General features: G+C 42.7%; 1 protein-coding gene across 1 annotated transcript in view; it reads right to left on the bottom strand.

Annotated features, from left to right (window-relative positions):
* Window positions 1–9,470: 9,470 nt before the first annotated feature.
* The window catches only part of LOC126284790 (probable E3 ubiquitin-protein ligase bre1), a 339,859-nt gene continuing 335,754 nt past the window's right edge, over window positions 9,471–13,575 (bottom strand). Inside the window, exon 15 of the mRNA XM_049983953.1 lies at window positions 9,471–10,515. Coding sequence (XP_049839910.1) covers window positions 10,343–10,515 — 173 coding nt within the window. The 3' untranslated portion in view covers window positions 9,471–10,342. The remainder of the gene's footprint in view (window positions 10,516–13,575) is intronic.

Below are 13,575 nucleotides of genomic sequence, written 5' to 3'. Positions count from 1 at the left end.
TGTATATTAATGACCTTGAGGGCAATATTAATAGTAACCTCACACTTTTCACAGATGATGCAGTTATCTACAATGAAGCACTGTCTGAATGAAAGCTGCACTAACATTGTCAGAATTTTATAAGATTTGAAAGTGGTGCAAGGACTACCAGCTTGTTTTAAATGTTCAGAAAAGTAAAAGTGTGCACTTCACAAAATGATAAAAATGTAGTAGTATCTTAGAACTGTATTATCCATGAGTCACATGTGGAATCAGTCAACTCATAAAAATGCCTGGTTGTAAGAAGTTGTAGAGATATAAAATGGAATGATCACATAGGCTAAGGCATTGGTAAAGCAGGTGTCAGACTCAGTTTATTCTTATATGACTTGGGAAATGCAATCTGTTGACAAAAGAGACTGCATACAAATCACTTGTGTGACCGATCCTAGAATATTGCTCAAGGGTATTGGACCCATACCAAATAGGAGCAACAGGAGATAACAAATGTATACAGAGAAGGGGAATGCAAATGGTCACAGGTTTAGCAAGCACAGTCATTTGCCTGCAGGGGAACAGCAACCTCTAGAAATTAAAATTGTACAGCCACCATGAGTCACATGTAACTCTTTTTTTCATTTTACATCCGCCACTTGACCATTGTGAGCATCTACAGAAATTACCTAGCTGAGGGCCACATATTACGAGTATTGGCGTGTTTATAGTGCTGCCACCACACATACAATGTATTGTACTGTAATGTACTGTATTTATGTATGATGGCGGCTCTATTCACAGCCTGATGTTTGTAATGTGTGGCCCTTTGCTACGTAATTTCTTGTAGATGCTTGCTTTCATAGAGTTAAAAGTGAAAGACACAGAAGAAGTTACATGCAACTTGTAGTGGCTCTACCAATTTTGATGGATGCAGGTTGATTGATCTGTGAGAGAGCGTCTCAGAGCTGGTGAAGAAACTGAGCTAGCAGACTCCTGAAGATAGTCGTAAACTATCCTGGGAAAGATCAAGGTTTGAAAGTTAATATCAGTAAATCTCAGTTATTGCCATTTAAACTTACAAACTCACACCAAACCTCTATCAGTAACATAGGTGAAATTGAAGTAGTGGACACAGAAGGCTGCAGATTTATAGGTATTCACCTAGATGAAATTCTAAAATGGGTAAACCATATCAAATTTTTTTGCAATAAAATCAGCAGTGCATTACATCTAATGAGCCAGTTATCAAAATTAGTCCCACATCAGACATTAAAAACAATTTATTATGGAACCATTTTTGCACAGATTAATTACGGGATAGAGATAAGGAGATGTGCTGCCAACATACATATGAACAGAATATTAACCCTACAGTAAAGAGCAATCAGAATTATCCATGGATTAGGGTACAGATATTCATGCAGGGAAATCTTTGTTCATCATAAATACCTCACAGTCTACTCACTGTATCTTTACAAATTAATTATATTTTTTGTGACACATCAAAACAAAGCAACAAAGTGCTCTGATATGCATGCCTATAATACAAGAAATAAAGAATGCTACTATATATATATATATATATATATATATATATATATATATATATATATATATATATTTATTAAAAACAAAGATTCCAAGACTTACCAAGCGGGAAAGCGCCGGCAGACAGGCACATGAACAAAACACACAAACACACACACACACAGAATTACGAGCTTTCGCAACTGGCAGTTGCTTCGTCAGGAAAGAGGGAAGGAGAGGGAAAAATGAAAGGATGTGGGTTTTAAGGGAGAGGGTAAGGAGTCATTCCAATCCCGGGAGCGGAAAGACTTCCCTTAGGGAAAAAAAGGACAGGTGTACACTCGCACACACACACACACACACACACATATCCATCCGCACATACACAGACACAAGCAGACATATATATATTAAAAACAAAGATTCCAAGACTTACCAAGCGGGAAAGTGCGGGTAGAGAGGCACAATAAAATAACACACAAACACACACAAAATTTCTAGCTTTCACAACCAATGGTTGCTTCTTCAGGAAAGAGGGAAGGAGAGGAAAAGACGAAAGGATGTGGGTTTTAAGGGAGAGGGTAAGGAGTCATTCCAATCCCGGCATTCCAATCCCGGGAGCGGAAAGACTTACCTTAGGGGAAAAAAGGAATAGGTATATACTCGCCCCCCCCCCCCCCCCCCCCCCCCCCACACACACACACACACATCCATCCATACATATACAGATACAAGCAGACATACACTCCTGGAAATAGAAAAAAGAACACATTGACACCAGTGTGTCACACCCACCATACTTGCTCCGGACACTGCGAGAGGGATGTACAAGCAATGATCACACGCACGGCACAGCGGACACACCAGGAACCGCCGTGTTGGCTGTCGAATGGCGCTAGCTGCGCAGCATTTGTGCACCGCCGCCGTCAGTGTCAGCCATTTTGCCGTGGCATACGGAGCTCCATCGCAACACTGGTAGCATGCCGCGACAGCGTGGACGTGAACCGTATGTGCAGTTGATGGACTTTGAGTGAGGGCGTATAGTGGGCATACGGGAGGCCGGGTGGACGTACCACCGAATTGCTCAACACGTGGGGCGTGAGGTCTCCACAGTACATCGATGTTGTCGCCAGTGGTCGGCGGAAGGTGCACGTGCCCGTCGACCTGGGACTGGACCGCAGCGACGCACGGATGCACGCCAAGACCGTAGGATCCTACGCAGTGCCGTAGGGGACCGCACCGCCACTTCCCAGCAAATTAGGGACACTGTTGCTCCTGGGGTATCGGCGAGGACCATTCGCAACCGTCTCCATGAAGCTGGGCTACAGTCCCGCACACTGTTAGGCCGTCTTCCGCTCACGCCCCAACATCGTGCAGCCCGCCTCCAGTGGTGTCGCGACAGGCGTGAATGGAGGGACGAATGGAGACGTGTTGTCTTCAGAGATGAGAGTTGCTTCTGCCTTGGTGCCAATGATGGTCGTATGCGTGTTTGGCGCCGTGCAGGTGAGCGCCACAATCAGGACTGCATACGACCGAGGCACACAGGGCCAACACCTGGCATCATGGTGTGGGGAGCGATCTCCTACACTGGCCGTACACCTCTGGTGATCGTCGAGGGGACACTGAATAGTGCACGGTACATCCAAACCGTCATCGAACCCATCGTTCTACCATTCCTAGACCGGCAAGGGAACTTGCTGTTCCAACAGGACAATGCACGTCCGCATGTATCCCGTGCCACCCAACATGCTCTAGAAGGTGTAAGTCAACTACCCTGGCCAGCAAGATCTCCGGATCTGTCCCCCATTGAGCATGTTTGGGACTGGATGAAGCATCGTCTCACGCGGTCTGCACGTCCAGCACAAATGCTGGTCCAACTGAGGCGCCAGGTGGAAATGGCATGGCAAGCCGTTCCACAGGACTACATCCAGCATCTCTACGATCGTCTCCATGGGAGAATAGCAGCCTGCATTGCTGCGAAAGGTGGATATACACTGTAATAGTGCCGACACTGTGCATGCTCTGTTGCCTGTGTCTATGTGCCTGTGGTTCTGTCAGTGTGATCATGTGATGTATCTGACCCCAGGAATGTGTCAATAAAGTTTCCCCTTCCTGGGACAATGAATTCACAGTGTTCTTATTTCAATTTCCAGGAGTGTATTTAAAGGCAAAGAGTTTGTTCAGAGATGTCAGTAGAGGCGGAAGTGCAGAGGCAAAGATGATGTTGAATGACAGGTGAGGTATGAGTGGCGGCAACTTGAAATTAGTGGAGATTGAGGCCTGGTGGATAACGAGAAGAGAGGATATATTGAAGGGCAAGTTCCCATCTCCGGAGTTCGGATAGGTTGGTGTTGGTAGGAAGTATCCAGATAACTCGGACGGTGTAACACTGTGCCAAGATGTGCTGGCCGTGCACCAAGGCATGTTTAGCCACAGGGTGATCCTCATTACCAACAAACACTGTATGCCTGTGTCCATTCATGAGAATGGATAGTTTGTTGCTGGTCATTCCCACATAGAAAGCGTCACAGTGTAGGCAGGTCAGTTGGTAAATCACGTGGGTGCTTTCACACGTGGCTCTACCTTTGATCGTGTACAACTTCCGGGTTGCAGGACTTGAGTAGGTGATGGTGGGAGGGTGCATAGGACAGGTTTTACGCCGGGGGCGGTTACAAGGGTAGGAGCCAGAGGGTAGGGAAGGTGGTTTGGGGATTTCATAGGGATGAACCAAGAGGTTACGAAGGTTAGGTGGACGGCGGAAAGACACTCTTGGTGGAGTGGGGAGGATTTCATGAAGGATGGATCTCATTTCGGGGCAGGATTTTAGGAAGTCGTATCCCTGGTGGAGAGCCACATTCAGAGTATGATCCAGTCCCGGGAAGTATCCTGTCACAAGTGGGGCACTTTTGGGGTTTTTCTGTGAGAGGTTCTGGGTTTGAGGGGATGAGGAAGTGGCTCTGGTTATTTGCTTCTGTACCAGGTCAGGAGGGTAGTTGCGGGATTCGAAAGCTGTTTTCAGGTTGTTGGTGTAATGGTTCAGGTATTCAGGACTGGAGCAGATTCGTTTGCCACGAAGGCCTAGGCTGTAGGGAAGCGACCGTTTGATATGGAATGGGTGGCAGCTGTCATAATGGAGGTACTGTTGCTTGTTGGTGGGTTTGATGTGGACGGATGTGTGAAGCTCGCCATTGGACAGATGGAGGACAGCGTCAAGGAAAGTGGCATGGGATTTGGAGTAGGACCAGGTGAATCTGATGGAACCAAAGGAGTTGAGGTTGGAGAGGAAATTCTGGAGTTGTTCTTCTCTGTGAGTCCAGATCATGAAGATGTCATCAATAAATGTGTACCAAACTTTGGGTTGGCAGGCTTGGGTAACCAAGAAGGCTTCCTCTAAGAGACCCATAAATAGGTTGGCATACGAGGGGGCCATCCTGTTACCCATGGCTGTTCCCTTTAATTGTTGGTATGTCTGGCCTTCAAAAGTGAAGAAGTTGTGAGTCAGGATGAAGCTGGCTAAGGTGATGAGGAAAGAGGTTTTAGGTAGGGTGGCAGGTGATTGGCGCGAAAGGAAGTGCTCCATTGCAGCGAGGCCCTGGAAGTGCGGGATATTTGTGTATAGCTAAGTGGCATCAATCATCACAAGGATGGTTTCTGGGGTAACAGACTGGGTAAGGATTCCAGGCGTTGGAGAAAGTGGTTGGTGTCTTTGATGAAGGATGGGAGACTGCATGTAATGGGTTGAAGGTGTTGATCTACGTAGGCAGAGATACATTCTGTGGAGGCTTGGTAACCAGCTGCAATGGGGCGGCCAGGATGTTTGGGTTTGTGAATTATAGGAAGTGGGTAGAAGGTAGGAGTGCGAGGTGTCGGTGGGGTCAGGAGTTTGATGGAGTCAATTTCAAGTTGCCGCCACTCATACCTCACCTGTCATTCAACATCATCTTTGCCTCTGCACTTCCGCCTCGACTGACATCTCTGCCCAAACTCGTTGCCTTTACATATGTCTGCTTGCGTCTGTATATGTATGGATGGATATATGTGTGTGCGTGTGCGCTCGAGTATATACCTATCCTTTTTTCCCCCTGAGGTAAGTCTTTCCGCTCCTGGGATTGGAATGACTCCTTACCCTCTCCCTTAAAACCCACATCCTTTCGTCTTTCCCTCTCCTTCCCTCTTTCCTGAAGAAGCAACCAATGGTTGCGAAAGCTAGAAATTTTGTGTGTGTTTGTGTGTTATTTTATTGTGCCTGTCTACCGCCGCTTTCCCACTTGGTAAGTCTTGGAATCTTTGTTTTCAATATATTTTTCCTATGTGGAAGTTTCTTTCTATTTTATTTACATAATTAATTTGAACCTAACAATTACATTTGTTATTGTCTCTGTTGCATTTCAAATCTTTTCTATCATCTTACTTTCTCTTTTTGTTTGTATTAAGTAGTTTCACTTTGTATTCATCTTCCATTTTTCCGTAATCTACCATACATTTTATCCTGCCTAATTATACTCAATAATACGTGATTTACTTCCAAACCATAACCTAAAAACTTTAACGCTTTTAACATTACTGCTGCTATAAAATCCACTGTTCCAAGTTTACAAACATTTCGTGTAAACTCGTGAATACTATTTCACAGCTTCAGTTCCTTTCACCCATTAAACAACCATCTCAGCTATTTCCAACAACTTTCGTTTTATTTCCATTCACGTTTTCCCACATAACCGATCATTTTTTAGCAGCTTCCCACAGGTTTAAACGTTATTATTTCTTCGTCAAACAATATTTAGCCTCATTTTCATAACCTGCCAGTACATAACCAGTCCTTTGAATGCATTTACACGCATTTTTTTCGAAATTTTCCTGAATTTCCCAACCCTTTAACGTATTTTGGAGACAACACAACTACCTAACCTTTGCACCCATTGTTGTTCACCAACCTAAGTTCAGCACAGGATCAACATAGCTCATCTCAAACCAACACTTTTTCAACTTTTTTCACACCTTTATCTCTCCCTATATATATATATATATTCACTATAACCTCATGTTACCCTTTCCACCTTCTAATTCCATGTCAACCTCACAACATACCTACAACGACCCCATTAAATTTTATTTACATTCCCTCCGCAAACATGCCTTCACCCTAGCCAGATTATGCTCCCATATTTTATTTACTCAGGCTTGTCTGACATTTGGCATTACCCCCAAATTCCTCACACTTAAAGATCCCATCTCTGGCTGCAATCCTTCTTTCCATCAGTCCTTATACCAGTTCCAAACTGCACAATCCATAGCCTTACCCGCCTAATCCTTCACCTATCCATCGACTCGGCCAATGAACACACCCGTCAACTCCTATCCCAAATCTAAGTCCTCAGTCTTTCCTCTCACACATCCACACCGGCTGTTCATAGCATCCTCCTACAGGCCAACCGCAAATTAGAACAGCATGCCACCCTCCACCTCAAAAAACTATCCAATCTCCTGGTTTCCCACCTCCGGAAAGGCAACTCACTCACCCTCCACAACCTTTCCAACAAACCTGAACCTCCTCTCATTGCACACAGACCCAGTCTCTCCCATCTACTCAATCTCCCACTTCCAGCTCCACTCCCCCCAACACCTCAAAATTCTAGTCAACACAATCTGGAACCACAACACCCCAATTCAGTAGTTAACATTTTCTCCAAACCTCTCTCCAAATCCGAAACCTCTGTCCTATCCAAAGGCCTCACCTTCAGCCCCACTCCCAGATTCAACCAAACTGCCCTTGTCAAAGATTTACTGTCCTACACTCGTAGTCTCTGCTGGAAATATCACTTTGCCACGAAGAAAAATAATCCTGATCCCACTCCTAATGATCCAACTCCCCAAGACACTATCCAAATTGAACCCTGCCTGGAACAGTTCCGTCCTCCATCACAGCGGGACCCACCTCCTCTTCCTCAAAATCACCCTCTCCTAACCTTCCCGGAATTTCTCACTTCCAGCCTTGCCTCTCAATCTTTCTTGAAAAACCTTAATCCTACTCCCAACATCACCGCAGCCGAATCCCAGGCTATCCGTGATCTGAAAGCTGACCGATCCATCATCATTCTTCCGGCTGACAAGGGTTTCATGACCGTGGTACTTGATCGTCGGGAGTATGTGGCTGAGGGACTGCGTCAGCTTTCAGACAACTCTACATACAAAGTTTGCCAAGGTAATCCCATTTCTGATGTCCAGGTGGAACTTCAAGGAATCCTCAGAACCTTAGGCCCCCTACAAAACCTTTCACCTGACTCCATCAAACTTCTGACCCCACCAACAACTCGCACTCCTAACTTCTACCTACTTCCTAAAATGCACAAACCCAAACATCCCGGCCGCCCCATTGTAGCTGGTTACCAAGCCCCCACAGAACACATCTCTGCCTACGTAGATCAGCACCTTCAACCCATTACATGCAGTCTCCCATCCTTCATCAAAGACACCAACCACTTTCTCGAATGCCTGGAATCCCTACTCAGTCTGTTACCCCCGGAAACCATCCTTGTAACGATTGATGCCACTTCCCTATACACAAATATCCTGCATGTCCAGGGCCTGGCTGCAATGGAGCACTTCCTTTCATGCTGATCACCTGCCACCCTACCTAAAACCTCTTTCCTCACCACCTTAGCCAGCTTCATCCTGACCCACAATTTCTTCACTTTTGAAGGCCAGACATACCAACAATTAAAGGGAACAGCAATGGGTACCAGGATGGACCCTTCGTATGCCAACCTATATATGGGTCGCTTAGAGGACGCCTTGTTATCTGGGTACTTCCCACTAACACCAACCTGTCAGAACTTCGGAGATGGGAACTTGCCCTTCACTATATCCTCTCTTATTGTTATCCACCAGGCCTCAACTTCCGCTAATTTCAAGTTGCCGCCGCTCATACCTCACCTGTCTTTCAACAACATCTTTGCCCCTGTACTTCCTCCTCGACTGACATCTCCACCCAAACTCTTTGCCTTTATAAATGTCCGCTTGTGTCTGTGTACGTGCGGATGGATATGTGTGTGTGTGTGTGTGTGTGTGTGTGTGTGTGTGTGTGTGTGTGTGTGTGTGTGTGTGTGTGCGTGAGTGTATACCTGTCCTTTTTTCCCCTTAAGGTAAGTCTTTCCGCTCCTGGGATTGGAATGACTTCTTACCCTCTCCCTTAAAACCCACATCCTTTCGTCTTTCCCTCTCCTTCCCTCTTCCCAGAAGAAGCAGCCGTTGGTTGCGAAAGCTTGAAGTTTGTGTGTATATTTGTGTTTGTTTGTGTGTCTATCGACCTGCCAGCGCTTTTGTTTTGTAAGTCACATTATCTTTCGTTTTATATATTCTTTCAAAGGGGAGCTTTAAAAAATGAGTGGAAATATCTCCAAACATAACTTGATTTACAAGCATACAAAACTGGTCAAATGCTGAACATAAATGTAAACACAGTGAACACAAACTTACGCAAACAGGAGTACATCATACTGGAGATAAATATGCCTTCTTACTTAAAATATGTATTGATGTTAAATACAGTTAAGGTAAAGTTGAAACAGTTCTTGCTTGATCACTGCTGCTACTCTGTCTCTCAATTTCTGGAACACTATAATATGTAAACCTCATTTACCAAATGTTGTTAATTATTTATTATGGCCTTCATGCTATAATCTAAATGTGTTGATTATGCAGCCTCACTTAAGAACTACTGCTGTAATATATACAAGAAATGTAGTATGTCAGTTTATACTGTTATGTACTTTGATAGTGTTGATCATTTAGTCACAACGACTGCTGTATTTAATTATGTTTATCCCTTTTCTGTATCATATATACAAGCAATGTACGAAAAATGATTTCTTGGACTGAATAAATAAATAAAACTGGCCTGCAAATGGGATTGCTTGTTAGTTTACTTTGCACACTCTCACTCACTGCTGTCCTGTGACACAAGTTTTTGGAGTGATGTGCTGAAGGTCAAAAAAGTATTTATGGTACAGAAGTGTACCATAACAACATTATCTGAAGTCAAGAACTGAAAATTGTGCAGAAGCCTCCTCAGGAATTTTTGGGTTATTAGACTTATGAGGCAGTTTATTTGTTCTTTAATGGTATAATAACAGTAATGAATTTAGTGTTAAGTGAGAAATTCATAATTACAACATCAGACATAAAAATAATTTCTATACAGTATTTGTATCCCTATTTAGGATTCAGAATGGCGTTTTATATTCTGATGCAACAGTCTTCAACAGGTTGGCAACAGACATGAGGCAGCAAATTGGTAATCCTTAAGCAATAAAAAAAGTAAAAGAATTCCTTTGTTAAATTCTCATTCCAAAAATTATTAGAATATCTTAACTTGGGAATATGAATTCAGTTAGCATTAACATTCATATTAAGTGGTTTTAAATTTTGCAGCATGTAGACAGCTAATGACAGAAAGTGAAATAAAGAAGTTACAATATATGCTTGCTATGATGTAGTTGCTAAAAACAGCAAATGGGCAGTTCAAGAAGAGAATTTTTTCAGAGTAGTTGTTTGCCTACGAGTATTAAAAACAGTCAGTTAGAAGTAATTCCTCTAATTAATAATGTGAGTAGAGTCTACTTTGCAGAAGTACCTTTAAATGGTTGCTTTTTATTATATTTTTTAAATAATTACATCAGTAACATGACTACAACTTGACCTACTTCTGAGGAATTTAACCTTATTAATTTATGTCGTTGTTTAAGTACTAGCAAACTGAACCCAAGGTGAAAATAATATTCAATTGGACAAATGTTTTGACTGTAGTGAAAGTAATAAATAAAATTAGAAACAGAAACAGTTAAAACAATTTGAAAAAACTAGATGATTTGGTCTTTTTGTTGAAGGTAAAAGTGAAGGCTTCACTCTTCTTTTGTTGAACACTACTATCTTCCTGATCTTGGTTTGGCTCTCCTTCACCAAAGAGAGACATTATACTTCCTGAAGATTGTGGTGCAAAACTGAACATGAAACCTGTAAAATAATATGTTGTAGCTTACAGGCAGATTTAAATACTGCAACTTATTATGCAATGGTGCAGAAATTAATTGTGGATGCAAAAGAGGACATATTCAATATTACCATTTTAGTATTTGGTTATCATTAAAGTTTTGCCATTCAGCATTTAGTTTTCAGTAAATGTAATGGGGAACTTATTTCTTTCTCTCTTTTTGCCTGTTAATTTTGATCTATTTCATATGTAATTCATCATATCAAAATAGGCAGCTGGGCTTCGTATCAAGTAAAAAAGTGACTTGATTTTAACTGCACCCTCGTGTGTAGAAACTGTGAGCTTGTTCTGTAAAAATTCAGGTGCATTATGAATAATCCTTGAATTGATTGCTCAATGCCACCTTCAGCAAATGCAGCACACTGAGTGACCAAAAGCATGTAAGGTCCACAAATAAGATCTCTACATGACAATAGATCGGTATCCCTTCATATCTTTCTGAGTGAAAATAGAGAAGAAAAATAGTAAATTAAAGATCATTTCTCAGTCTCAACAGGTGAAGCAGCTGAACATCTGCAGCTATAAACTATTGTCTGAAACCCAGTAGTCTTCTCCATTATGTAACTCTATTTAAGAGCAACAAAAATAGGCAAATAAAAATACTACACAACTTATATCAAACCAAAGACAAGCATGCCATTATAGCACCATATATGATTGGCTTTCACCACTATGAAAACTAATGTAATTTTAATGAAATTATACAGTAAACTGCATAGAACCATCAGAGTTGAAATATTAATTTCCTTTATTACTTGATGATTGGTTTAGAGCCTAAGCTCATTATCAAACCATCCAATAAGCTATGCAATAATGTATGACAGCCACATGAATGTTCATTGTAGTTAAACACATCTTTAGTATGAAACAGTAAGTGCTGAACGTCATTCATTAAACTGAGACACCAAAGTATGGAAGATATGAGAAAGATTAGGCCACACTTCAGTGTAACAGTTAAGCCAATGACATACTGATTTTTACTAAAGATGTGTTTAACTACAATGAACAACAGTATGTTACTGTATAGGTTACTGGATGATCTGAAAATGAGTCTAGGATCAAAACTAGTCATCAAATAATAAAGGAAATCAGTATTGCAACTTTGATGGTTCTCCACAATTTATTGCATAATTTGGTTAACCAGAAAAATGCTGAAGTCATGCTTTTATGACTTCTGGATATTAGTAATTTTAATGGATGGAACAATCTTGTTTACTTTCTAGGGATAATATCTCATAAAGGATGTCCATTAGGGTGAATGGCTTTAGGGTGGAATACCCTGCACCTTGAACTACACAGTTGTTCAGTTCAGCAATATAAGTAAAAGATATATTGCTACTCACCATAAAGATGATTTCTGAATTGCAGACAGGCATAACAAAAAGAGACTTAATATTAGCTTTTGGTCAAACCCTTCATCAGTAAAGGAAACACACACATTCATTCACACGAGTAAGTGCAGCTCATGCACACATCACTGCCACCTCCGGCAGCTCAGACCAGACTGCAACTGTCATACAGAACAGAAGCAGCAATGAGGAGGGGGTGAGGTAGGGGAAGGGATAGTAGGGTACAGGTGTAGCTGGCAAAGTGTGCAGGGACCAGACTGCCATCAGGTGCAGTGTTGGGAGGCTGTGGGGCAGGGAGGTGGGAACAGGCAGGAGAGGTGGGAGAAGGAACATGAAGTGAAAAAGGAGAGGAGCACAGAAGGGGAAAGGTGGGCGGGTGCATTGGCAGAGGGTGGCACGCAAAGAGAGTGGGAGGTGAGAATAAGGAGGAAGTGATGGGACAGAGAGGTTAGAAACTGTTGGGTTGAATGTGTGGGAACAATGTTACTGTAGATTGAGGCTGGGATAATTTTGGGAGCAGAGAATGTGTTGTAAGTATAACTCCCATCTGCACAATTCAGAAAAGCTGATGGTGGAGGGGGAAGCTGATGGTGAAGGGGAGGAGATGTGGATGGCTTGGGTAGTGAAGCAGCCATTGAAATGAAGCATGTTACGTTCAGCTGCATCTTGTGCCACAGAGTGGTTTATTTTGTTCTTGGCCGCAGTCTGTCAGTGGGCATTCATCCTGGTGGACATCTGTTTGGTAGTCATACCAATATAAAAAGCTGTGCAAAGATTGCAGCAGAGCTTGTATATGATATGGCTGCTTTCATAGGTGACCCAGCTTCTGATGTAGTAGGATAAGCCTGTCGCAGGAGTGGAATAGGAAGTGCTGAGTGGGTGGACTGGACAGGTCTTGCACCTGGGTCTTCCACAGGGATAGGATCCTTGTGTTAAGGGGTTGGGATTGAGAGCGACTTGTGGACCAGCATGTTGTGGAGGCTGGGTGAGTGACAGAACACCACTTCAGGAAGGTGGAAGGATCTTTGGTAGAATGTCCCTTATTTCAGAGTGAGATGATAGGCAGTCAAAGCCTTGACAAAGGATATGGTTCAATTGTTCCAGTTGGGGATTGGTACTGGGTGACGAAGGGAGCACTCCTTTGTAGCAGGTTCTTGTGGATGGTGGGAGTTTTGTGAGTGTCAGGAAAAAGGATATGGGATATCTTTTTGCAAACTAGGTCTGGGAGATAGTGCCTGTCTGTGAAGGCATTCATCATTATTCAGTTCAATCACTGATCCCTATCCACAACCTTACACCCTCCTCTTGTTAGTCCACATTTCTGCAGACTTTGATTCATCAGGCCTCACGTAATGCATGCAGGTCATTAGTAGACCATGCATGTTTGTTCCTCATAAATGTATTCATCATGACTGTTACATTGTAAGTACTAACAACTGCACTGCATTATGCCATCAACATCTAATTATGGGCTCTCTGTATAATTATATATAGAACACAGTCACTTCTTGTACGTTAGCATATGACAAAGCCTTTTGTGTTCTTGTAACAGTGCAAAGAATGTTTCATAGGCATGCCACAAAGAGGAAGGAACTTGAGGTTCTGCCATGAGCTGGGCAACAGGAGAGATAATATTTAATTTCAGATTATGGGCACTGGGGATGTTGGTGTAGA

This window comes from Schistocerca gregaria, chromosome 8, assembly GCF_023897955.1.
Source record: "Schistocerca gregaria isolate iqSchGreg1 chromosome 8, iqSchGreg1.2, whole genome shotgun sequence".
Classification (NCBI taxonomy): domain Eukaryota; kingdom Metazoa; phylum Arthropoda; class Insecta; order Orthoptera; family Acrididae; genus Schistocerca; species Schistocerca gregaria.
The sequence above is the reverse complement of the archived record's forward strand: the minus strand, read 5'-3'. Positions and strand labels throughout refer to the sequence as shown.